The following is a 26,400-nucleotide window of genomic DNA, read 5'->3' on the forward strand; positions in this document are numbered from 1 at the left end:
AGAGGCTTAAGAGCGCATCTAATAGCCTGGAAAATGCGGTAACTAAAATAAAGTGTAAAAATAAAACACCTCTGTGTGTTGTTCAGCTAAATCAGGATAACCCTAAAAAGTGTTATCCGTTTACTCTCAAAACATTAATATAACTCTTGATTTCGGGGATAAACAGGAATTTTGGTCCAGCGTTACTTAATTAACATTTCCAAAAATGTTAAATTAACTCTAGAACAGACTGGACTCATATAACCCCTGAGAAAATGTTAAAATTAATTCTGTGAGAGTCAATTTTAACACTCCACATTTTGCTGTGTATTTGAGGCTTGTGCTCAGAAAATTACCCCTATCTCGAGTCTCAAAAATCTTGCTTCATACATTTGATGGCTTTTGTATTTATATAAAATGTAGAAAGTAGTAGGAAAAAAAGAAACAAAACATTGAATCAGAGAGTGAGTCCAAACCTTTGACTGGTATGTGTATTATAGTTCATTACATGATTCAATTCCTCTGTGAAAGTTTATGAAAATGCATAATATCTCCTCTTTAAATTCATTTGCGTTGACTTTGCGTTGACTTCATCTACATCTGTAACACCGATGACTTCTAAAACACTAACCTGTTCTGATCCTACCAAACGCCTGGACCGGTTCAGCTGTCACTTACTCCAAACTCTGATCCTAAGAGAAGTATCTATGTTCTGCAAAGGAAAATATTGTCAGTTTTACTTGACACTAAAGCAGTTTCTCAATATTTTTAACAACTTTTATTTGTCTGTACCATAGACTGTATAAAGAAGTGGACTAAAGGAGTGTGACAAAGCGTTCGGCTCCAGTCAAATGAAGCTCACCGAAGCTAGTACGTATTGGAGCCAGTTGGAGTGGATGGAGCTGTGTCCTTTTATACAGTCTATGGTCTGTACACATTTAAAAGCACCTTAGATTCATGGTAGGCTAGCTTGTTGCACCATTTTAACAGGTAGATCATTTTTTAACCTGATATTTATTTGAAAAATCATTGTCAAATCAACTTCTTGTGGAGCCCTTTAGGGTGCTAGCAGAGTTTTGGCACTAGATTGAACAGAATTGTCTCTAGGGTTGAAGGTAAAAGCATCTTTTTCCCAGCCCACGCTTCTGTCCTCTACCTGAACTCGTCTATCATCTGCTCCTCCTCCGTGCTCTGCTCCTCTGATCCTCTCTCTCTCTGTCTCTCTCTCCTCTCTGATGGGCACAGGACACCAAACACATGAAGCACAGCGGGCATCCCTGCCACAGAATGACTTGGCACACGATGAGGGTGATGGAGAGGCCTTCACTTGAGGCCGTCGTCTGTGCTCTTTAACATGAGGATGGCGTTGGAGATCTTCAGAGCGGGGCCCAGTTTGATGCTCATGATCTTCACGATGTCCGTCTGAGTCAGCAGCAGGAAGGCCTCGCCGTCAATCATCTGAGGACAAGGGTCAGAGGTCAGGCATGAGACTCAGGAAGCCCACACTGTTTATACGTGACGTTTAACGGCTCAGCTAAACATAGCTACAGTATGTTTACATTAAAGTAGTCAAAATAAACAGGTACTTTTTTGAGAATAAACAAAGATATTCTAAGACAGGTCCTACAACTTTTACAAAACAAAAACTCCAGAGAGCTCCTGCCTCAGATGAGGTAGAGTTACACTTAGCCTACAGAGGCCTATGAAACATCCAATTATTAGTCCATTTTGTTATGCATGAAAATTGTATATTTACAAAGGTAAAAGGCATTTAATTAATCTATTTTTATTTATTCAGCACAGGTATAATTCAGAACTCCCTTGGCAAACTGCTTCGAAAGGGCGAAGAGCTACTGGTTGTTCTGTTGTCCTGTTCTAAGGGACACAGCACTGCTCAGTGTTACACTCTGTTCTACTCACTGATGTGCTCACCTCTTCTTTGAAGAGACGGGCCTGCTCCTCACAGCCAATGAGGTTCTGGACAAACATGAAAACCTGCAGCACAGCAGAGTGATCAGTGCTAATGACACACAGTGGTAAGTACAGTATAAACACAGTATAAGTATAGTATAAGAGCAGTATAAGTATAGGGTAAATACAGTATAAGTGTAGTATAAATACACTAGTCAAAGTACAGTATGAGTACGGTATGAGCTGACCTCGTCCACGCTCCACGATGCCACCTGGCTGGCATCGATGCCCTGCACCCCAGGCAGCAGTTTACAGTGCTGCTCCCAGCACAGAGACAGTGAGCGGTCAGACTGGCCACTCAGTGCCGACATGAAGAGAGAGGGGTACACGTCTTCAGCTGAGAGGCCTGGACAGAACAGAAGGAAAAGACTTAAGATCTGTCACATTTCACCACATTTAAGAGAACACAGTAAGAGCTGTGCTTCTGTTTTAGGACACTTTGGGAGTCTGTCACCTCAAAGACTATTTATTACCTTGATAGTCTCTTTGCTGGTTTTTCCTGTATTTTGGAGGACGTCCAATCCTGCAAAAGACAAAGTCTTTCTTCACACATCTTTCCTCTTGTAACACAGCTGAAATCTGTCATTGGTTTACCTTCCGCGGTAGTGTGTTTTCTTGGTCCTTTGGCCAAAGAAGAGGTTTCTTTTGCCTTCTGAGTCTGACAGGTCTGCCTTCAGTCGCCCCTGGTTACGCTCAGCCAATGGGCAGCCAGAAATACAGTGATGTGCTGTGAATCGACCAGTCACGTGCCCTGAGCCATCGCAGCCAGGAGTGGGACATTTCCTGTTGCCATATATGGAATAGCAGGTATTGTTACAAGCGGATTTGTCATATGTGTGAGTTGATCAGTGCTGATGAGTCTGACCTGTTGTGGAAGCTGTATTTGCTGGTTCTCGTGTGGCCCATGGGTTTACAGGGGACAGAGGAGGGATACGTGGACTGGCCCGTCACTGGAGGCTCTCTCACTCCTCAGAACAGCACACACACACACACTGCAGATAAACTTCACCGGGCGAGTAAAGTCTAGTGTGGTTGCTATAGTTACCATGTGCTTGTGGAGCTTTGGCGTCTCGAGGGGGCACTTTGAGCGGGTGCCCAGTGGCCTCGCACCAGCCGGCCGGGTGGATGTCCGGGTTATCTGAGTCCATCCACTCATCGTACACGTGACTCCAGCCGTCGTAATGGATCTGCCAACACACACACACTCTCTAAGAACACTGCACAGAAAATTACTCAAGGCATTCTATTATCAATTTCTCATAAGCTCTAGGCCTAAATTACATGATGGTGTGATATTTAAGCCATGCTAGAATGTTGTTGCTGCAAAAACAGACTTGGAGTTGTGTTTTGTTTCTTTCACACATGTTTGAGTAACCCTACATTATCAGTCTGTCTACATCTCCAAAGCTCAAAATGCTCTGTGCCACCTTGTGATGTCATGAAGCGGGAGTTTTCATGTTAGCAGCTCCATTTTACATTAAAGGTTGTATAGAGGATTTTCCAAGGAACGAGAAATCCAGCGACTGTTTGTCCTTTTTCAAATGTTGCGCATGCGTGAAACCACCCCCCTCCCCTACAGCTCCCTACGTAGAAACGCCTTCTCCCGCCTCCTCACTACGCCAGAAACAGGTTTGTTTACAGCCGGTGAGCTGCACATGACTTGTAAACAACTAACTACAGTGTTGGTTAGGCAAGGCGGAGAAGTGAGGAGCGGGGGGAGCGGGTGTGCGGACATTTCGTTCGCGGACGAGAAGTGAGGAGCAGGGAGAAGAGCGGAGCAGGGAGAGAGGAGAGAGGAGAGGGGAGCGGTGCGCGGAGATTCCGTGCCCGTAGAAGTGAGGAGAAGGGGGAAGAGCGGAACGGGCAGCGGGGACAGGAGTAGGAAAGGGGAGCAGAGAAGGTTGCGCGGAGATTCAGTGCGAATGAACTAGCTACAACACGCAGCAGCAAGCGGACTCTTTCTTTGCCTTGAAAATTACGTTTTCAGACATAGGATATCGCTTTCGTGTCCTGAAAAACGTTTGACTAGCTCTTGGAAATAAAGTACGTTTTCATAATAAGCAGAAGTTACCTGTCCAGGAGTAATTTGGCGACCAATGCGTCAGTCTTTAGACCCTGCGTCTGCTTCAGTCGCGCCATCGCTGGAATGAATCTACAAGAATCACCTTAGTTTGGCTTCGCTGCTTTTCCCCTTGTCTTCTTCTTTCAGCGACCTCAAAAACGGACTTTCTTTTGCGGCTAACTGCTCCTGGATTCTTGTCTGCCATTGCAACAAACTTTGTGCTAACTGCGAGGAAGATATAGGTCAAAAAAAGCCGCTAAGAACTGTTGCATTGGTGGAGTAAACAGCGTCTGTGCGTCTTGCGTCTGTGGACTGCGTGACAGGCGTACGTAAACCACGTACCGGCGGCGCGCAGGCAGGTCAGTTACGCTAGAAACGTAGGGAGTTTGATTGACAGCCTGTCAGCTAACAGATAACGAGGCCGTGTCGTTATCTATTGGCAAATGTTTAGCTGGCCCCACCACGTCCAGAGTTGATGAATTTTTATTCTCTTTTTTTTGGTCATCATAATTACAAGGCTACTGCACCTCTATAATGCTATCATTGACAACTTGAAACAAAAAAAACAAAAAAAAAATCCTCCATACAACCTTTAATTATGTTTAGTAGCGACTGGGAAATTCCACGTCTGAATTATCCAAATAATTCAAGTGAAGGTGTATGGAGTTTAAAAACACAGTGGAGCATTACCATACGAAATCACGTGTGTCTGAGAGAAGAGCTCAGCTTAAATATGCAGGGTTTGTGAGTTAAACACATGTGAACCCAACTCAGGCATGTTTTTGATGAGGAAACAACATTATAACCAGTGTTGGGAGTAACCTCGTTTAAGTATAATGGTGATATTAACGGCTCTACATTTTCAGTAACGAAGTAATCTAATTAATTACACTCCCCATCGTTACAATGCTGTTATCGTGACCGGGAAAGCAAAGTCACAGGTTAAAATTGGGTTGAATGAGGCACCGCGGTGTCAGGCTTCATGCGGCGGACAGGAGTGAGGAGAGCGGGGGGACAGAGCAGGGTCAAGATGATTGGATAAGAAGTTGGGTGGGCGGAGTCTCTGCTCACGCTGCCGTGTTGTTGCTTTCCCGCACACTTCTAGTCAGGCTGGTGCCACCTAGTGCCTCCGCTCAAATTAATTTTTTTCCAGCGACTAGGTCAGGAATCAGAATACACTAGACGGTTCGCAAAAACCCCAGAAGTGCGAGTTCAGGCACCAGCCAAACAGTGAAGAGCCAGACATTCTGTGTTGGCAACGATTCCAGAGATCGAGGATTTAAAGCCGGAACAAAGAAAGCGAATGTTTGGTGAATTTTATCAAGGGGAAAGACATTATTGCCCTTCTTCCTACGGGATTTGGGAAAAGCTTAATATACCAGGTAGCCCTGTTAGCGGTGCATTACATACACAACCAAATAGCAGCGATTGGTTAAATAAAAAAAGTACCCGCCTACAGTCAAGTGAACAAACCCTAATGCTACGAGGTCAGACGGTTTAAACGAAGTGAAACCGGCAGATGAATCAGGCTAACACAATTCAGCTAAATGAGACAAACTCAATGAGAATGTGACAATGGCAACGACGAGAGACATTCAAAGGCAGCGCTTTCAAACTGGAAATACAGACAGTATTTCTCTCTCATTAAAATAAAGAGCAAGAATGTGTATGTTAAGTGGGAAAAAAATTCTGTCTGTGTCTACCTCAAGTAACACGAATCTAATGAAGGGTCTCACATCGTCACTAACACACCTCTCGCTGCTGTTAACGATATACCGTTAAATACACGCTGAAATATACTGTTCTTATTCTTCATTCAGTTACGATAAACTTCTTTGACACAATAGTACATAACATAAAAAATAACTGGATAATTACTTTGCTGAGTAATTACTTTTACAGCAACAGCTCAGTTACTTTATGGGGGAAGTAATTTGTAACTGTAACTTAATTACTTCTTTAAAAGTAAAATGCCCAACACTGATTATAACTAGAAATAATTACCGATTATTTAGAATCCAGGAGCCGATTAGTTCTGTCTATAATTTTGAGTCAATATGTAGGTCTTATTTTGCTTATTCTCCTCAAATGCAATGATGCAATGTAAATTCACTACAAACTCACCCACAGCCAATTTTTACCACAAACCCATAAGGCAGACATATCAAACTCAGGCCCAGGGTCCAAATTTGGCCCATGATTAGATTATATTTAGCCCGCAAGATCATATCAAATATGTATTAGAGCTGTCCACCGGCTACAGATAGACTATAGAGATATTATTTATTTAAAATGTTGTTTATTATTTTATACTACGCTTTTTCTGCATTCAGTGTTTAAGCAGACATGTCAAACTCAGGCCCGGGGACCAAATTTGGCCCGTGATATAATTATATTTGGCCCGCGAGATCATGTCAAATATGATGGGCTATAGAGACATTATTTTTTTATTATTTTATATTTTGCTCGTTCTGGATTCAATGTTTAAGCAAAACTATTATTAAACATTTACTATATAAGAAAAGGTTTAACATTACATCTCGAAAGAAGAGAAAACATGCAGATGATGTTAAAATTTTTCAATAAATATTTAGTTTGGCCGACAACCTAGTTCCAGTTTTTAATTTTGGCCTTTGAATTTGAGTTTGAAGCCCCTGCCATAAGGGAACTACTACTTTGTGCAGTCTTCTCTTTGTACTTAAGTGTTAAAGTAAAGCTTTGTGTGTGTTTTTAGGCAGCAGATTGACCAAAACAAATTATCGCTAAAAATTACGCTATAAAGTCCAAATATCGGGCTATATATATCGATCTATCGTAATATGGGCCCTTTAAACTAAAACATACCTTGATGCGGTGCGTGTCGACTTCTTCCACTGTGGCCACTCGTATCAGACCCGGACTCCTCCTGTCCACAGCCTCCAGCTTCATATGAGTCTGAAAACTGTGAGGAGGACGCTACAGAAAAGAAGGCGTTACTGTTTACTAGGGATGTAACGATATCCAAATTTCTCTGTACGATATTTTCACGATCTGCGTCTCACGGTACGATATTTATTTCAATATTTTGTAGAGGCTAACAAAATGTGAATATAATACGTTTTTCTTTACAAAAGCCTTTAAAAGTGCTTAATAAGTTGTGTCTTTGTGTAAACTGACTGAACCAGGACTTAAACATGACTGAACCAGGACTGAATCAGGACTAAACCAAGACTTAAACAGGACTGAACCAGGACTAAACCAGGACTGAATCAGGACTGAACCAGGACTGAACCAGGACTTAAACACGACTGAACCAGGACTGAACTAGGACTAAACCAGGACTAAACCAGGACTTAAACAGGACTGAACCAGGACTGAATCAGGACTAAACCAGATCTAAACCAGGTCTGAACCAGGACTGAACCAGGACTAAACCTGGACTGAACCAGGACTCAGCCAAGACTGAACCAAGACTTAAACAGGACTGAATCAGGAATAAACCAGGACTGAATCAGGACTAAACCAGGTCTAAACCAGGATTGAACCAGGACTGAACCAGGACTTAAACAGGACTGAACCAGGACTGAACCAAGACTAAACCAGGACTTAAACACGACTGAACCAGGACTGAACTAGGACTAAACCAGGACTAAACCAGGACTTAAACAGGACTGAACCAGGACTGAATCAGGACTAAACCAGATCTAAACCAGGTCTGAACCAGGACTGAACCAGGACTGAACCAGGACTGAACCAAGACTAAACCAGGACTAAACAAGGACTGAATCAGGACTTAAACAGGACTGAACCAGGACTGAACCAGGACTAAACCAGGACTAAACCAGGAATGAATCAGGACTTAAACAGGACTGAACCAGGACTGAACCAAGACTAAACCAGGACTTAAACACAACTGAAGGAGGACTAAACCAGGACTATACCAGGACTGAATCAGGACTGAACCAGGACTGAACCAGGACTTAAACAGGACTGAACCAGGACTAAACCAGAACTAAACCAGAACTAAACCAGAACTGAACTGGACTGAAAAAGAGCAAAGGATCGTGGTCTATGTAGTTCACTCTGTATCTTTTAGATATTACTGCGCCATAACATGGAATTTAAACAAAGAGACTTGAGATTCGAGATATTGTGATGGCCCACGATACTTCTGACGACACTATATCATATTTCAGTTATTGTTACATCCCTTTTGTTTATACTGAAAATACAGGAAGAGAAATGCACTTTACATTTTGCAGAAGTTACAAACCATTTTAAAAGCTTCAGGGGCCACAGCTCTCGCTCCGGTTTCCTCCAGATACCGTGACCAGGAGAAGAGGCTCTGGTCTGGGTAATCTAAAAACGTAAAGCACAAATAAATAAAAAATGAAGACATCCATTCAACTTTTTGTCATAACATCAATAAAATCTGTTATTAGTTTATGTAATAGTGTCTATAATCAGTGATGGGAAGAATACTTGAAATTATACTTATTTACTGAGTAGTAGTCCAATCAGAGTACTGTATACTACTGAATACTTCGAATACTTTTACATCGAACTGCATTAAATTATAGAGTAAAAACCACAGGCGGAGTTTGCAAGGGTCAGAGGCGTCACAATGTAGTAAAATTTTAAATATGTCAATAAAACCAAAAGGATTGTATGAAATAAATATGAATCCTAGTCTGAACCAGGAGTAAACCAGGACTGAACCAGGACTGAACCAGGACTGAACCAGTACTGAATCAGGACTGAATCAGGACTAAACTAGGACTTAAACAGGACTGAATCATGACTGAACCAGGACTAAACCAAAACTAAACCAGGACTAAACCAGTACTTAAACAGGACTGAACCAGGTCTGAACCAGGACTGAATCAGGACTGAATCAGGACTGAACCAGGACTAAACCAGTACTTAACCAGGACTGAATCAAAACTGAACCAGGACTGAACCAGGACTAAACCAGTACTTAACCAGGACTGAACTAGGACTAAACCAGAAGTGATCATTTCATTGTACAGGGCGTTTCCTTTACGCACTTTAAATCTTGAATTTAGTTAAAATGTTTGTCCCCCAGTGCAAAAGTCAAACTCCGCTTATGGTAAAAAACATGACGTACAACTATAAACAACTTTATTTTATGAATATTTATGTAGTTATGTATAAATTTATGCCTAATTAGAGACAAAACATACACTACATCTGCTCTCACTGCAAGAGTTCCCTTTTCTTGGCAGTTCAAAGCCAAAATTACATAATAAAGTATCACCATGTTACTGTACTTTTACTCTACTAACATAACATTTAGTAAAGTTAAGTAATAAACTGTACCAAAACACAGTTACTCAAAATTAGTATTCAGAACATGTATTTTCAGTTATATTCAGTTACTTCCTCACACTGTCTATGGTAAAAGTTAAACTGAATGACCTTGAGGTGGGGTCAGGGGGAGGTTCCTTTCCTGACACCAGCCAATGGGATGGATGTACGGGCTGCTGGAGTCACACCTGAGGAAACAAAGAAACACACATATTTAGAAATCTGGATGACATAAGACAGGCATTTAAATTAAAGTTTTTTTCAGATTTCACTTTTTTTAACTCATGAAAATTGTGTGTCTGTAGTAAAAACACAACATGAACTCATTTGTCTTTTGATTTGAAAGGCTGGGTTAGATTAGAAGCTTCCAGGAGCTCTCCACCCCCTTCCAAGTAGCTCGCCAAAGGATTTCTGAATTATACATACTGTGCTGAGTGGCTCAAATTTGATGAACTACCATTGTAAATTTATCATTTTGATGCCTAACTTTGTGCACTAATAAATGGATAAAGGTTTATATTTTATAGGTATCTAACTGTTCCCCATCTAAGTCTTTCCAGTGCTCAATTTCTTGTGACTGCCAAAATAAGCAGTACTTTGGCATTTTCTTTTTGTAAAGGAGCTCCCTGGAAGAAAAAGGTTGGACACCCCTGAGTTACATGTTTCTGGTAACAATATACAGTGAGAGCTTTGTCCACAATACCTCTGAATAGAAACATTATCACCCCTAGAAACAAAAAATATAATTCATCTAAAATAGAGCTCAAAATAAACAGCACTGTGACCACTGTTTGTACTTGCTCTTGCTGCCCCCTGCTGGTCTTTTACCCTCTACCTGTTTGTGTTTATCTTGACTGAGAATTGTCCATCATCTGTCCCGGGATTAAAAATGTAAAGCTCTAACTATTACAGTTGGCTCATTAATATACACTCTCTCTAAAATAAACAAACAAATAAACGATCTGTCTGATTTAAGCTTTAAGCCATGTAATCCTGCTATTACCTCATCAAAAACAGACCTGGAGTTGTATTTTGTTTCATTATGTTTGACTAACACTTTATCTTCTTTCTATATCACCAAAACTCAGAATGCTCTGTTCCAGCTTATGATGTCATAAAGTGGTAGTTTTCAAGTTAACAGCTCATTTTGCTTTTTGTTTAGTGGAGATTTTGCAGTTCCAAGGCTGAAATAAAACACAGTGAAGCAGAGGCGGGGACTTGAGTTACTATTTTTAAGACTTGAGAGAGCTTTGATAAAATAGACTGAGACTTGGGACTCGACTTGGACTTTAAAGGTCATTGACTTGGAACTTGAGGCCTGTGACCTGAGAAGACTTGATGCTTCTAAAAAAAGATAGAAGATTTTTGAAAATACTTTTCTCTTTACAGTTGAAAAATGTGGCGATTAATTTTACAGGAACAAACTGGAACATGTCGCTTCCACTTCTGATTTTTTACTTTGGATGTAACTAAAGTTCTGTGAGATGGTGTCATCAAAAGTACTACAGTAATATAAAGTACAAAACAGTAAAACAAAGGAAACCACAGAGATTACTGCATGATCATTCCTTTTCAGTGCAGACTACCTGATAAAATGACTGTTACTAAGCACTGTTAAATCTGAATTTTTTCTATTTTGACGGTAATGATTCACACTAAGGTTTTGTCAAGACACTTAAAATAACTCTTATATAAATACTCACATAAATATAACATGAATTTTTAAGTAAAATTTAGTTTAAAATTCATATAAACTGCAAAAACCAAATATAATCCAAATATATATTTGATACTTTGGTTTAAAGACTTGAAATGACTTGAAGCTCAAAGCAGATGACTTGGACTTGACTTGGACTTATGGGCCAGTGACTCGAGACTCGACTTGGACTTTCCTGTCTTTGACTTGAGACTTGACTGGGACTTGAGGTCAAAGACTTGAGACTTACTTGAGACTTACAAAACAACGATTTGGTCCCACCTCTGGAGTGAAGCACTTACTTTATTCTGACATCACAAGGTGGAACAGAATTCAGTCTAAATCTGCAGGGTTTGTGTATTAAACATGTGCGAATGAAACAAAACACAACTCCAGGTCTGTTTGTGATGAGAAAATAACATTATAACACAAATCAGAAAATAGTGAACCCTTTAAAGGGCCCATCTCATGCAAAATCAACTTTCAGAGCTTTCTACCTTCTAAGAGTGATATGTGGGCCTTGTGTTTGTCGCCAAAGTGGTTTTTAGATTGACACTGCGTTTTTTTTAACAAATTGCAGTGTATTTCTCCCACCCTCCCACATGACAACGAACTAAAGCTGCTATAACGATGACGCGGCAGCTACACCTATGACGTGTTTGACGTAACAGAAAGTGCTTCACACCCGCCCCCCTCCCCCGCTCCACCGCATTAGCTGACAATTCCCACATGAACACCTAAACAAAAGCGACAGCATAAGCTCATTGTTCCACACTGTAGTGTACACGATATAATAAGTTTATCTACTAGTGTTTATTAATACTTTATCAATCATGTTCAGCTGATGCTGATGTGGTTCTTTAGTTTCGTGCACCTCAAAGTCCTCGTCCGATTCCGGGTCCAACACATTCGGCTGAACGCGCTGTATCTCCATGATGAATAAAAGTTTATTCCTACCGCACGCCTGTCTCCCCGTCCCTCCCTGAGATGGGCGGAGGAAGGGCGGCTCACTCAGAGCCTACGTCACGTTTGGAGGGTGGAGCCTGTGCTTTCTCAGGACGGGCGGGGGGATGAGCAATAGTCGGCCTTTCATAGTTCCTGGTCTGTGACTGTCTCCAAGAAATCAGTAAGATTTCATAACTATTGTGTAATGGATGTTCCAAAACCCAAATTGTGCTTGTATTGTGCAGAAGATACAATGTGAAAAGAGTTATTTTGCATGAGATGGGCCCTTTAAGCACAGTCTGGTGAAAGTAATGGATCAAATAAAAATAAAACTTTGCTAAAACCAGACCAATAGTCGTATGTATCGTCCCAGTTGTCAAAGTGCACGAGGAAACGCTGGTCGACCACATCAGTCACCGTGGCAACACAGATCAGAGACGGATTCATGCGGTCCACAGCCTCCAGCTTCATGCCCATCTCAAAGCCACAGTTCACATCGGTCTGAACAGAAACAGGAAACAAAAACAGGTGAGCCTCTGTGAAGATGTGGTGTACTTTGAAATGTGATCTACAGTTATGAATAAATACCTTGCCAGGACTTGCAAACAGTTCTTTTGGAGCGACTTGTGCTTTTGTCATCTTCAAGTAGTTCGCCCAGGTAAACTCTTCTTCTTTACAGCCTGCAAAAGGACTCATTTCATTGTGATCTGGAGTGTAAATGTTCAGATCATAGACTGATCCTCACACAACTTTCCATACAAAGGGCGTGAAGAGAGGCGAGAAGCGAGTGTCAGTGCCCTCCAGACCTTTGTACATGCCAGCAGATAGAATCTTTGATGAATTTTCACTATCATATTGTTACTTAAAGTTCCTTGATGGAGTAAACTCTATTGTGCAATTATTTGTGCTTATGTACATTATTTACCAAAGAAATTTGCACATTATTACAAGGGTTTATACTTGTTCTTTGTTTACAATGTTCAGTTAAGTTTTCAGTCTGCAGTCATTGCACAAATCTTTGTTTGTAATAATGGATTGTAATAATTTATTTATTAAACTTTTAAAAATAATGTATTAATTTAACTTTCATGTTTGGTGTATTTGTTTTGGAAATAAAGTGAATCGCACTGATAAATTTTGAATTATTGTTAATTCAGGGCAGGGCGGGTGGTGTGGTGAAGCACCACAAAACATTTGTGCATAGGGCACCCAAATGGCTCGCAACGGCCCAGTGAGCATGGTGGTGCTTCTGGCTCTATAGCCTCTGGATCCAGTTGTCTTTATATTGAAAAACTGTCGCCTCGTCTTAAAATGTTCATATTAACTTTTTATTAATTAATTAATCATTGCATTTATACAGCGCCTTTCAAGATACCCAAAGCGGTTTACAGTTCATTGTTCATTCACTCAACACTCAGTGGCGGTAAACTACTATTGTAGCCACAGCTGCCCTGGGGCAGATCAATGGAAGCAAGATTGAAGTGTTTTGCCTAAGGACACAATGGCAGTTTTTGTGTGGCACCTGATTTTCCCAGTGGTCTCCCATCCAACTACTAACCAGGCCCGGCCTTGCTTAGCTTCTGAGATCTGACGAGATCAGGCAAGCCGGTATGACCTCAAACGTCTTAACCCACTCTACATGATCCTGGTGTTTTTATTTAGCAATTTCTCCTATACCTGCTGCCTCAGTGAGCTTCATTTGACTGGAGCCGAACACTATAGGCAACGTCAGACTCCCTCAGTCCACTTCTTTCTACAGTCTGTGGTTTAACTGCTCTGTATGGTGCTGGCTGGGGCATAACTTCACATACTTGTGGTTTATTTCACCATTGCTTGCATTCTCTCAGTGTAATATCTAAACATGTATTCTGTGTCATTGCATAGTGTTGTGTCTGACCTTTCGGAGTGTGCAACTTGTGTCCTGTCGCTTCACACCAGCCCGTGGGGTGGATATCTGAGGAGTTTGCGTTCACCCAGAAGTCGTGGCAGTCTGAGTATCCATCGAAGTGGAGCCGGAGCCGATACCCACACACCTGAAATAAACAGTTAAGCTGCCTCAAGAAATGATGCTGATACACAATCATCTCGTTCTTAAAAAAATCAATGTTAAACAAACTGTGATGAAGTGATGTACTGTATTTTCGGACTATAAGTCACACTTTTTTTCATGGTTTGGGTGTTTCCTGAGACTTATACTCCGGTGCAACTTACATATTGAAATTTTTCTGACAGCTGCGAGAGGCTCTAGTCTTGTGTGTCAGTATCTGCTGCTTCTGTTCCACCTGTACCACAGTCACTTGGCTCTACTGCGCATGTCTCCTGCAGAAAGAGCCTCTGTCCTGTCTGTATCATGTCAGTCGATCACACCATTACTTCTGTACCACTGAAAATTTAATATTTAAACAAACTTATAAAGACAACAGAGAAGACTGAACACAAATGCCCTCAAAAAGAAAATCATAGACAGAAATCTGCAGCTGAAAACAATAATCGAGCAGCAGAAAGAAAGTTTGGAGTGAGAGAGAAACTTGTGACACCGGGAAGGTGCACCATGAAACTTTCCTGAAGTCACTAGATGAATCGACAAAGCCTGGACTTCAGTGAAACCAAAACCATCCTGTCGGGATTCAGAAAGGCTGGAATAATTCTAACTGGAACTGATGCTGAGTCTGACGACAGCTACACAGAAGAGAAAGCGGTGCTCTGTTTACCTCCGGAGGTCGAGGCCGAGTTGCTCAGAAGTGACACCGAGGATGAAGAATTGAATGGATTTAATGATTTGGAGTGAGATGGAGAGTCTGGTAAACTTGTTCTGTTCTGTTGTTTATGTTATAGTTATCTGAAGAACTGTTCATATGTGACGTTAACAGTCTGTTGTTCTCTCTTCTATTGTTATTACTAGAACTTGACTTTGAAGATGAAATGTCGGTTCCTGGTCTCTGATTTTATAAAATTAATTTCCCCCAAAAAGTGCAACTTATAGTCCGGTGCGACTTATAGTCCGAAAAATACAGTATGTGTTTTCTGCCTATTCCCCTCATGATAGAAGTTGCTGTTGTGATGTGATTTTCTGTTAATGTGTTTTCGCATGATTTTATTATGAGAGTAGACCCCAGAAAGAGTCTGCAATTACAGAGACTAATGGGGATCCTTAAATAAACAATAAACAATAAACAGTGACAGTAACACAACAGTGTACTGAGAACTGCACCTACAGAGGGCGCCACTCACCTCGGCCACAGTCAGGACAAAGTACATGGAGGGATGCTGTGGATCGATGCCTTCCAGCTTCATGCCCTGTTTGAAGCCATTTTTCACAGTGGGGACCCTCTGAGACTGAAGAGAGAAAATGATTTTAAAAAGTGTTTTTAAAGGCTGGGCTCAATATAGCACCAATCACGCCTCGTTAACAACTCTCTGTCCTTCTAAAAGCACATCGAACAGGTTTTCATGTTTTTCTAATTATTGATTATCTTATTTTGGTGGAATAGTACCTGTAGTAAATATTTATTATCGTTATATTTGTCGTGTCGTGCTGTCAACGTTAATGCGGTAAAACACAAGATTAATCACAAAAAATGGAAGAAACAACACAAATTAACAAAGATCAATAACAGTTTTGACCAATCATGCAAATAAGATGCCAAATAAATGGGCCAAATATTTCACAAAACTGTTACAGAATACTAAAAAATGCCAGACCAACTTTAAAAGCTTTTATCTGTCACCAATAGAGCCAGTTACGCCCGCAAGCGGCAATGAAGGGCCTTTAACCCATTGACGCCGGATGCTGCGCAGCGCAGCGCTGAGTCTCCTGTTGTGCTAACAGTGACAATGACAGTTAAGACACAGACAACATTTTTGTGTTTGACCATGTTTATTTGTTACACGACACAGCGATATGGCACCTGTTATAGGAGCGTCTGGAACAGCGACTAGATCAAGTGGTTGAGCGCGTTCGTGCGCTGGCAGTAAAGTGCAACATTTGTTACTTCAAACGCCAGGTCTTGATGGGAAAATGTGCGGGATACATTTGGATTATTTTTCAATGGGGAAATAATATGCCATGATAAAGAAGGTTTAACGCGACAATACAGCTCCGGCAGTTTTGCGTCTCTCTATGGGAGTGAATGGAAGCGAGAGGAGGGCACGCCCCCCATAATTCCAGAAGTGGCTCCGCCTTTACCAGTTACGCCAGACAATCCGGAACACCGACAGGAGACTCAGTGCTGCGCTGCGCAGCATCCGGCGTCAATGGGTTAATCCCATTAAGCCCGTTGTTTGATCATGTACACTAACCTGGAACACAAATTCATTCATTATGAAATTCTAAATTTATAGTCTTAAATTATTGCCAATTGGTCTTTAAAATAATAAAATTAGATTTGAAGAAAAATTAAATGAGACACTAAATAATTCAATAAAATAAGATAAAATAAGACACTAAATAATTCAATAAAATAAGATTAAATAAGACACTAAATAATTCAATAAGACAAATGCTTAAAACAATAAAGTAGAACCTTTAAAATGCCTTTTTATGGTGATTAATCATATTTCAAGTGTGATTCATCTGTTTACATTCTTTTAATCGTTTGGCAGCACTAATTATTTGTGATTGGAGAAGTCACATTATAGTGCATACAGATACCAGTTATTATCTGTAGAAGCACTATAATTCATTTTCCCATTTTCTTGTTTGAATTCATTTTGGTACAAAAATTTTAATTTAAAGGTGAGAGTGAATGCTAATTTTGAATTTCACTTCGTTTTATGTTTTTTGTCTATAACTGCAATAATTGTGCATAAAATGTGTACAGTCGTCCCTTGCTGTAACGCGGTTCACCTTTCGCGGTCTCGCTGTTTTGCGGATTTTTTTGTGCAATTTTGCATGATTTTTTTTTTTTTTACAGCGTATGAACGTGCATTGAGTTCCTCCTCCTGCATCCTGATTGGCTAAGGGAGTGTAGACCTTTGTCAATAGGAGGGTTTCAGTCACGTGATCACGATGATGCGCGAATTTCAGGTGGAGGGTAGGAAGTGAAGACAAACTCGACGAACACGGCTCTGGAGAACATAGATATGGAGAAGAGTTCTTATTGTAAGGATTTAGAGCCAGTAGCAAAGCAAAAGTACGAGCAGTTAGTCGACAAATATATTGGGCGTGACCCCATCTTATTGAAAATGAGAGAATTTTCAACCGAAGTAAAAGATTTGCCGACAATCGAGGCAAAGGATATCACAAACTATTTAGCTCTTCAGACATCGTTCTACACCAGACAACAGATGAAGGCGTACAAAAGTTTGGAGGCATATAACTTTTTTTGTCAGTGGATGGGTCCTCAACCTTGGTGCAAAACGTCTAAATGATGATTATCGTTTGGTCTTCGCCGGGGTGAGTGTTTCTCTTATTTTATGTGTATAGACTGTTATGGGAAAAACTGCAGTGTATCGGCACTAACCTCTATCTGAAGTATTTAATGTCAACAAACGGTGTTAGCCGTTAGTCGTTAATGATTCGTTTAATTTTAGGTAAACCACAAAAAACAATTTAGCTTTGTAACAAACCTTTGACGAAGTGGTCACTGCAGATACGAGCATTAGCGAATTCTGCTCCTCCCGACCGCAAACAGGTTTGTAATCCACTTTTTACGGCGTTGTTCTGTCAGCTTTTCCCATTTCTGACCTTTGTGGACGACTATATTCGGTACTCTAAAAAAATCGCTTTTCCTTCTCTCGGTTAGAACAATTGGCACAGCCGTAAACTACACAACACATCGGCATTTTCCTCCAATCAGTTCACTTCCTGCCCTCCATCTGATTTTGCATGCTGACAAACGTAGCCCTGTGACATCACATGAAACCCAGCTAATCAGTTTCCTCCGTGCCGTGTCTCCTGTACAATACAGAATGTGTTCAGCTTGACAAATTAACTTAAATGTTTGATCTCTAGCAGTGTGATTCTGAAGTGCTGTATGTTTGCAAGTTTTCCCCCTGACAAAACCCACAATGTCGACGAAAGGTTTTGCAGCGACAAAGGCTCCTACGGTTGCACCCAAGGAAGACACTAACCATCACACAAAAAGTTGGATTTCTGGACACGCTGAAGGAAGGTAGAAGTTACACACTGTAGCAGAGTCCTGCACCGGGTCGGGGTTCCTGGTTCAGTCCTGGAATCAGTCCTAGGTTAGTCCTGGGTTAGTCCTGGTTTAGTGCCAGTTTAGTCTGTGGCGTGTGCGATGCAGAAGTGTGGCATCTCGATCAATATTTCTTCTGCTCAGTAAATAAAGCCTGTGAAGTGATGACAGTCGAGTCATGCCTGTGAATTTGTGTTCGTACTGAAGAAAGCGTAATAGTTTCATTTCGTGACTGTAATTCTTGAAGCCATAACTTTTCAATTCATATTCTGATGGATGCTTCAGTTAGAATGTTTTTAATTTGTGTGTGATTTATCACAGAAACGGGCAACGGGTTTAACCTTGATATAATCACAGGTTAATAAGCAGGTGTAGGTCTCCAAAAATGGACCCGTGCAGGACTCTGTGTGGCGCTGTAGGGAATTACGGAATAAATTCATCTTTGGTTCGTTACATAAAGAAGGAGGAAAATAACAAAAGGACGACAGCAGCAAAAAGTTTTAAGAAGGATGTAAAAAATCTTGTAACTGTCCTGTGTGAGAAAAGTGTATAAAGTCTGTGCTGAGGGGTTTTACAGCCTTAAAACAGATATAATAATGACTACTTTGCTGATTTCGCCTATTGCTGGTTATTTTTAGAGTGTAACCCCCGCGATAAACGAGGGACCACTGTAATCTATAAAACTAACAGTACGAACATTTTTAAAAATGTAACATGCAAAATTTTATTGATTTGTCCTTTCTAGTAGCTCATTTGTGAAGTATTTCTACAGAGAGATTACCTCACGAAAAAGCTTGGTGGGTGCAGCGATAGATTTGGTTTCCTCCAGATACTGAGCCCAGGTCCACAGCTCTGTTTTATTGTCTCCACCTTCACCAAAACATCAGATTCATTAGTTTTTGCTTTTAAACAGAAAAAAAACCCCACAATTATTATTATTATTTAGTCTTACCTCCTCGGATAAGTCTGCAGTCAGATTTATTGTCATCCATTTTCTCATCCTGGAATAAATGAAAGAAATAAAAAAAAGATCACTTGATACTTCGCAACTGATGGCATCAACATTCCCATGTTGGGTGAAGCTAACTAGAGGCACCGCTCTGTCTGAAGGTCTGTTACTCATGTTAGCTGATCTAAACTATCTGCACTTTGTTTAACATCTAAACCAGGGACAACAGGTCGAAATTAGCTCTAGTGCTACAACCTGGTAGAAAGCATCTCTCCTGTTAAGGTTAATGTATATTGTGCACTGTCCCTGTCTCATGAATAAACTAAATAATAAATAAGTAATTCTCAAATAACATAACTAATAGCCAACAGTTTTTCAGTTATTCACTCTCACCTTTTTGGTTGAAAATCAAACTCCTAAACAGGGTCCTAAGCACTTGTAATGATCTCGGCTCCAAAAAAATGTGTTGTTTAAATCAATTTAGTAATTTTCTCGAGTTTACAGACCACACAAGGCGTGTTTACAAATCTTTACATTGTGTCACCATGAAAGCTGCTGAATAATAATGTTAATGCAAAATATCAATTCCAACCATAGACTGTATAAAGAAGTGGACTGAGGGAGTGAAACGTATCAGCTGGGTATCATTAAGAAGTTGCCCATATGATACACACCTCGATACATATGCCATGATACTATATGTATCTCGATACAGTGAGCTTTTGATTTGATACAGTTTGATACGATATATTTCAAATCAATTAAATACAGTTCAATTATAAATAAAGACTAAATCAGAGGTGTTAAACTCAAATTCACAGAGGCCAAAATTAAAAACTGTGATTTAGTCGTGGGCTAAACTAAATATTTATTGAAAAATTTCAACAACATCTGCATGTTTTCTCTTCTTTCGAGCTATGTAATGTTGAACCTTTTCTCATTAAAATAAAAGTCTAATAATAGTTTTGTTTAAACATTGAATCCAGAACACGAAAAATATAAAGTAATACCAAAATTTTAAATAAATAATGTCTCTATAGTCTATCTGTAGCCAGCGGGCAGCTCTAAAACATATTTGATATGATCTCACGGGCCAAAGAATATTATATCGTGGGCCAAATTTGACATGTCTGCACTAAATCATGGCCGTGACACTAAAAGTCTTTGTTAAACCACGTCTTGTGCAAAAAGAATATGAAACACAAACATTTTAATACTCAAAACTATGAAAATGTCAAATGTGTTGCATAAACAAGCTTCCTTCCTCTGAACAAGCAACAAAACTGTAGCGCTGTAACAAAATAATAAAAAAAAATATATCGAAAAATACTCTTGTCAATATGTCGATACAGCAGCCCACGATATTAATATTATGTCATCACATTAAATGACGCGATATATCAATATTACGATACTTTTGCACACCCTTACCCATAACATTGAGCTCCAGTCAAATGAAGTTCACAAGTTATGGGAGTTATAGGAGGAAATGTAGAAAAATAAAAACACCAGGATCATGTAGAGCGGGTTAATACAAACATTTTAAGACCAAAATGATGAAGCTCACTGCAGCAGATAGAGAGAAAGACAACAATTTTTCAATGTAAAGTCAATTGGAGCCTGAGTCGATGGAACCAGAAGTGTCTCCATGCTCAGTTCTTATTTGGATCGCGGCGGATAGCGGGTTCCTATGTCCATTTATAAATACAGTCTATGATTCCAACATATGAAATGATGTTTGTATGTGAGTATGTCATTAAAATCCTGTCCCACCGTTCCCTCTAAGTCCGAGTCCTCATCAGACGGACTCAGATATTCTTTCCTTTTCCTTTTCCTCATTGGTTTAAGGTGATCTGCGTTCAGTGAGACCCTCCCTCCTGCAGGCACCTTCTCCACAACGATGGTCCTCCTGACACAAACGAGTAACAAGTATAAAAATATAAAAAAAAATATATGGCAATCAAATATAATACAACACCAAGAGCTAAGAATCTAAAGGGCGCTAGAGAGAGCATTTGGTAATTTTTTAACAAAGCCAAACACTTTATATATACTGTATACATAAATATTTTTGTATTTTTACTTTACACTTATATTTACTATTTTATATTTCCACATTCCACTTGCTTATCTTTTTAATTTCATTTCTCTATCGTAGAACATTCTAGACAAAACAATAACATCTCCATGGAGACAAGCAGGTGACAGATCCCCCTGCAGAAAAGTTGTGCAATGCACCTTTTATCGACTGATTTGTATTAAAAAATGTAAATACTCATGTAAATAAAAATGTTACAAAGAAGGAAAATAAGAAAGTAAATAATAATGTAAATAAGATTGTAAATGAAAATGTAAATAAGATTGTAAGTAATAATAATAATGTAAATAAGACTGTAAGTAATAATAAATAATACTTACATGAAAATGTAAATAATAGTATATAATAATGTAAATAAGTCTGTAAATAAGACTAAATAATAATAAATAAGACTGTAAATAAGACTGTAAATAATAAAAAATAAGATTGTAAATAATAATAAATAATAATATAAATAAGACTGTTCAGACTCTGCCCTTAGCGTGTGGGGGCGTGGCCTGTACTGTACTTGTCTGTGATTGGATCCCTGCGCAGCTCGTCCCCGAAGCTCCTCTGTGTGGACTTGGGGATGTGGTTGTGAAGTGCAGCTCCAGTTGGGACCTCGGCTTTGATCTGGACGGAGGGGTTAGCCTGGACCTCAGTTTTAGTTGGTACCTCAGCTTTGGTCTGGACCTGGACTTTGGTCTGGACCTGGACCTCAGTTTTGATTGGGGCCTCAGTTTTGGCCTGGACGTCAGTTTTGCTCTGGACCTCAGCTTTGATCGGGACTTCTGTTTTGGGCTGGACCTCGGCTTTTGTCAGGACCTCGGATTTGGTCGGGACATCAGTTTTGGTCGGAAGCTCGGGTTTGGCCAGGACGTCAGTTTTGCTCTGAACCTCAGTTTTGCTCATTACCTCAGTTTTGGTCTGGACCTCGACTTTGGTCTGGACCTCGACTTTGGTCTGGACCTCAGTTTTGGTCTGGACCATTGGCCTCTTCTGGACCGGTCCCTCTGGCTCCACGACTGGGGACCTCACAGTGACAATAGGAGGAGACACATCTGTTAAAGACACAACAACTTTATTTATGGTGACTGAGTTTTGAGAGAAAAGGCAAAGTCAAAAACAGACTCCATTTTGAAAAATTTACAAAAAGAGTTGACAATAATGTACAGTGGATTGTATTAAGAAGGGATGGAATTAGACTAAGACTTAGACAAACTTTATTGATCTACAAGGGAAATTATTTGAACATTTGGACAATTATTTGGAATAATATTTTGGAAGCAGTAAAACAGACTTTGCTTTTAAAAAACATTGCTGTTATACTAAAGGCCGCCACACACAGAATTTGCCCGATTTATGCTGCAATTTGCTTCTCCCCGAGTTCAATTTTGAAGCCACTGCGCTCCTCATGTGTGGTGTCAGTGTGACTTTGAGCTGCTCTGTCAGATCGTAACCATCAAACATCATCAACGCTACGATAACAGCCGATAAAACAGAGTATCAGGGGCAGAGGAGTGATGGAGACAGAACTACAAGATACAAACTTGGGGTATAGCGAAAGTAATGAGTCGACTTTATTACTCACCTCTCGTAAAGTGGTAAATTTAAACTGCAGCATCTCATCTACATTATCTATAGAATTTATTCTCTGCAAATAATGACACCCAGTCCACAGAACACTGCTGTTAATCCAATTTGAAGTGTTCTTTAAAAGTAAAAAGGTGGGAGTAGTTCCTCACATGTGTCTGTTTAAATCCACACAGCGCATGGATCGAGGTGAAGCTGCAGATTAGTGATAGTGACTCTACTTCCTGTGGGCTTTATCTCCAACTTTCTGTCCATTAAAAATCATGTAGCTGAAGTTTTGCATAAAGGTGAAAAAATCTGATTTGGGTCACTTCAGGCTGCAGTCTGAATGGAGCCTTAGTTACTGTAGGAATGCTCCCAGCCTATAACATTTTGCTTATCGATAAAAATCTGTGCTATAAATGGAGGACAGGTCCAGCTCTGTGTGATGTACCTTTCTTTTCCACTGGAGCCTTGTCTGAGTCAGTGGATTTCCCAGAAGGCCGTGCTGCTGCTGCTGCTGCTGCTGGCTCAGGCGTGCTCCCCGTGCTCCCTGGAGTGATTAGTGTGCTTAGAGCCCCCACGTCACTCACACAAAACTGAACAAAAAAGAAGAACAAAACACGGGATTTCAGACTCTCTATGGAGAATACTCTTTATTTAATGTAATTTTACAACTAGAGCTGCGACTAACAATTATTTAAGATGACCAGTGATTATTTTGTGAATAAGTCAATGAAAAAAGGTTGAAATGTGATGACGAAATGTTTCTAAATAGACAATATTTACGAATAAATTGCATTATTCCTGAAAATCAGAAATAGTTTATTCTATTCAGACATTTATTGAATAAAGAGTTCAACAAAATATATAACACAGTATTTTCATGCAGAGCAAAGGTTATTTCGATGTCTTATATTTACTTCTACTGAAACAGAACCCCGTAACCCTGGTAATGCGGAGGTGGGTGGGCTCACCTTGAGGTTGGTGCTGGGCAGGATGGCCATGCCCTCTTTCCACTCCAGCACATGGACGATGCTACAGGCTCCCCCCACATGGGCCGTGAGGGGCGTGGCCTTTGTCCCGTCTCCCAGGGTTACGGCCTGAGTCACCTCCACTTTCTGATGAGTGGGGACGGGAGCTGAGGAGCGTTATGAAAAGATGTATCATGTAATAAGTTCAATAACAGTCACCTCCTGTGGCGCTGCGTTAATGTGACTCCCCAGTGATGTCAATGATTCTTAGAGTAAAACATGATCATTTTACAAAATATTTCAGAAACAGGGCTATTTTTGTCCAACCCTCAGCAGCAGCTCCAGCCTGTGGTGCCATCTGCTGAGCAGTCGGTGCTTTTAAGCTCATATACTAAATCTCATGACAACATACGGACGTGTTGACTGATCTGCAGTATTTAAACACATATTCTTATGATAATTATTGTGTAATAAAAATACAATGTGGGCTTCTCAAAAGTCAAATAAAGGTTAAGTAATGTGTATGTAGGAAAAAGGAAACTAAATTGTTGTGCATAACAGTGAAGATTTTTGTTTGCAACTGATTAATAATTGTGCCTGAACTGAAATGTACTGATTTGAAATGTTTAGTAACTATCAGTGTTAATGTTCTGTCTGGAAAAGGGAAAAAGAGGGCAGATAACATAAGATGACTCTTCTTTCTGCTCCTTTTCATTAATTTCTTGTATGTTTGATGTTGTGACACTGTTGATGTCTTTTTATACTATATGAATGATATAAATAAACAAATAACAAAAATAAGCACTGACAGATACAATGCAGCACTGTAGTTCCTGCAGAGGGATTCTAGTGGACCTCAAACACAGAGCAGGAGGCCCCAGAGCTTTTCTACACATCATAAATTAAATTCAACTGTCATAAATTGACCACGTTTCAAATAGGAAGTGAGAATGGAGGTGCTTCCAGCTCCATTGTCTCTAATAGACCTTTTTCACAACGGCCGGAAGTGTCCCACTTTAGGTTTGCGGAACTTTCGGTTAATGGTTTTCTGTGGAAAAATATGTGTGGAAATGTCTTGCGTATTCTCCACCAGCTTCATAAATCTGCCCCATCACCAAATCTTCAACCAACAAGGTCCACAAAGGATAAACATTCTTCCATGGAGAATTTATCCAGAACTATCAAGGTAAGAAAGATGAATAACGACAAGCATTAGTGAACTACTCAGCAAAACTAACATGATGGTTTCTGAGAGATGTCTCGCGTTCAAACTGCACAAATCTCTCTGTCTATGCTAATATCTGCATCATGAAATAAATTTTTAATTTTAATTGTAGAATCAGTCTGAATGAACAAGTTACTTAAGTTTTATTCATGATCATAATGTTAGTTTTGTTCAGTAGTTCACTTATGCATCGTCGTTGTTCGCCTTTAAGTTTACATCTTTTTTCCCTTGATAGTTTTGTTTGTGGACCTTGTTGGTTGAAGATTTGGAGATGGGGCAGGTTTTTGAAGCTGGTGGAGAACACAAAAGACATTTCCACAGACATTTTGCCTTAGAAAACCATAAACCGGAAGTTCCGCAAACTTAAAGCGGGACACTTCCGGTCATTGTGAAAAAGATCTATTGATTTGACACTGAAAAACTGTGGCCCCTCTCTGTTAGTTTTGCAGTGAGCCTCGTCATTTTGGTTTTATAATGTTCATATTAACTTCACTTTACATGATCCTGGTGTTTTTACTTCATCATAACGGCTTAATTTGACTGGATCTTCGTCCTATGGTCTGTGCGTGGTACCTGGGAGGAGCAGGGCGGTGGTGGTGGTGTGGGGCTGGGCTCTGGGTTTGCTCTTGGGCACAGCGTCAGTGCCACAGAAGAGGATGGTCTCGGCGGAGGAGGACGGGCCGACGGGAGGAGGAGGAGGGCCTGGGGGCGGGGCCATGGGGTTGTGGTCCTGCTCTGTGGGCGGAGCGTCGGAGTTCACTTTGGCGCTCATGACCACTTCGCTGTCCCTCACTCCGGAGCGCTGGAAACAAAGGGAATCATTAACAGTGGACTTTGACAAACCAGATATTTAGGCTCTTTCTCAGATATCTAGTTTCTTTCTTTCTCACAGATGTATGTTGTGGTACGAAGCTTATTCGCATAATTAAACTGATTTTCCAGTGACGTATATTCCCCATATTCCCCACATCAACAAAAATATCAAAATATCGATATATCGTATTAATCCGTGTATCATTCGTTCATTTGTTTTTCAATATAAAACCAAAAATAAGAAAGCGAAAAAACAACAGTTTTCTTCATTATTTGTCTCCAAAACCAAAATGAAAAAACAGATAATGATTTGTTTTTTCAGTTTTCGAATTTGTGTATAAATGAATACCGGAAAAAAACGATAACGGCCATTTCCTGTCTCCGTGACTTTAACTGCGATGCCGGACTTTTGTGCCTCATACGGACTGAACCAGGACTAAACCAGGTCCGACCAAACCGGAACGAGACCGGGACCAGACCAGGACCAGACCAAAACTGAGACCGGGACTGAGACTAGGACCAGACCGGGACCAGACCAGGACTGAGGCCGAAACTGAGATCGGGACCAGACCGGGACCAGACCAAAACTGAGACCGGGAGTGAGACTGGGACCAGACCGGGACCAGACCACAACTGAGACCAGGACTGAGACCAGGAATGAGACCAGGACTGAGACTGGGACCAGATCGGGAC

At 40.4% G+C, this 26,400-nt stretch overlaps 1 protein-coding gene across 1 annotated transcript in view; it reads right to left on the reverse strand.

Annotated features, from left to right (window-relative positions):
• Positions 1–443: 443 nt before the first annotated feature.
• l3mbtl1 (L3MBTL histone methyl-lysine binding protein 1) overlaps positions 444–26,400 on the reverse strand; it is a 30,045-nt gene continuing 4,088 nt past the window's right edge. Inside the window, exons 2-22 of the mRNA XM_055165819.1 lie at positions 25,468–25,696; positions 23,673–23,836; positions 23,150–23,294; positions 21,653–22,184; positions 20,820–20,955; positions 19,050–19,098; positions 18,879–18,967; positions 15,192–15,296; positions 13,858–13,993; positions 12,549–12,640; positions 12,310–12,461; positions 9,431–9,507; positions 8,265–8,350; positions 6,857–6,967; positions 2,996–3,137; positions 2,816–2,918; positions 2,545–2,733; positions 2,424–2,473; positions 2,139–2,296; positions 1,912–1,974; positions 444–1,437 (exon numbers count right to left, since the gene is read on the reverse strand). Coding sequence (XP_055021794.1) covers positions 1,303–1,437; positions 1,912–1,974; positions 2,139–2,296; positions 2,424–2,473; positions 2,545–2,733; positions 2,816–2,918; positions 2,996–3,137; positions 6,857–6,967; positions 8,265–8,350; positions 9,431–9,507; positions 12,310–12,461; positions 12,549–12,640; positions 13,858–13,993; positions 15,192–15,296; positions 18,879–18,967; positions 19,050–19,098; positions 20,820–20,955; positions 21,653–22,184; positions 23,150–23,294; positions 23,673–23,836; positions 25,468–25,696 — 2,943 coding nt within the window. The 3' untranslated portion in view covers positions 444–1,302. The remainder of the gene's footprint in view (positions 1,438–1,911; positions 1,975–2,138; positions 2,297–2,423; positions 2,474–2,544; positions 2,734–2,815; positions 2,919–2,995; positions 3,138–6,856; positions 6,968–8,264; positions 8,351–9,430; positions 9,508–12,309; positions 12,462–12,548; positions 12,641–13,857; positions 13,994–15,191; positions 15,297–18,878; positions 18,968–19,049; positions 19,099–20,819; positions 20,956–21,652; positions 22,185–23,149; positions 23,295–23,672; positions 23,837–25,467; positions 25,697–26,400) is intronic.

The sequence above is a fragment of the Boleophthalmus pectinirostris genome, unplaced genomic scaffold (genome assembly GCF_026225935.1).
Source record: "Boleophthalmus pectinirostris isolate CB_2022bp ecotype Guang Dong unplaced genomic scaffold, ASM2622593v1 HiC_scaffold_8, whole genome shotgun sequence".
Taxonomy (NCBI): Eukaryota; Metazoa; Chordata; class Actinopteri; order Gobiiformes; family Gobiidae; genus Boleophthalmus; species Boleophthalmus pectinirostris.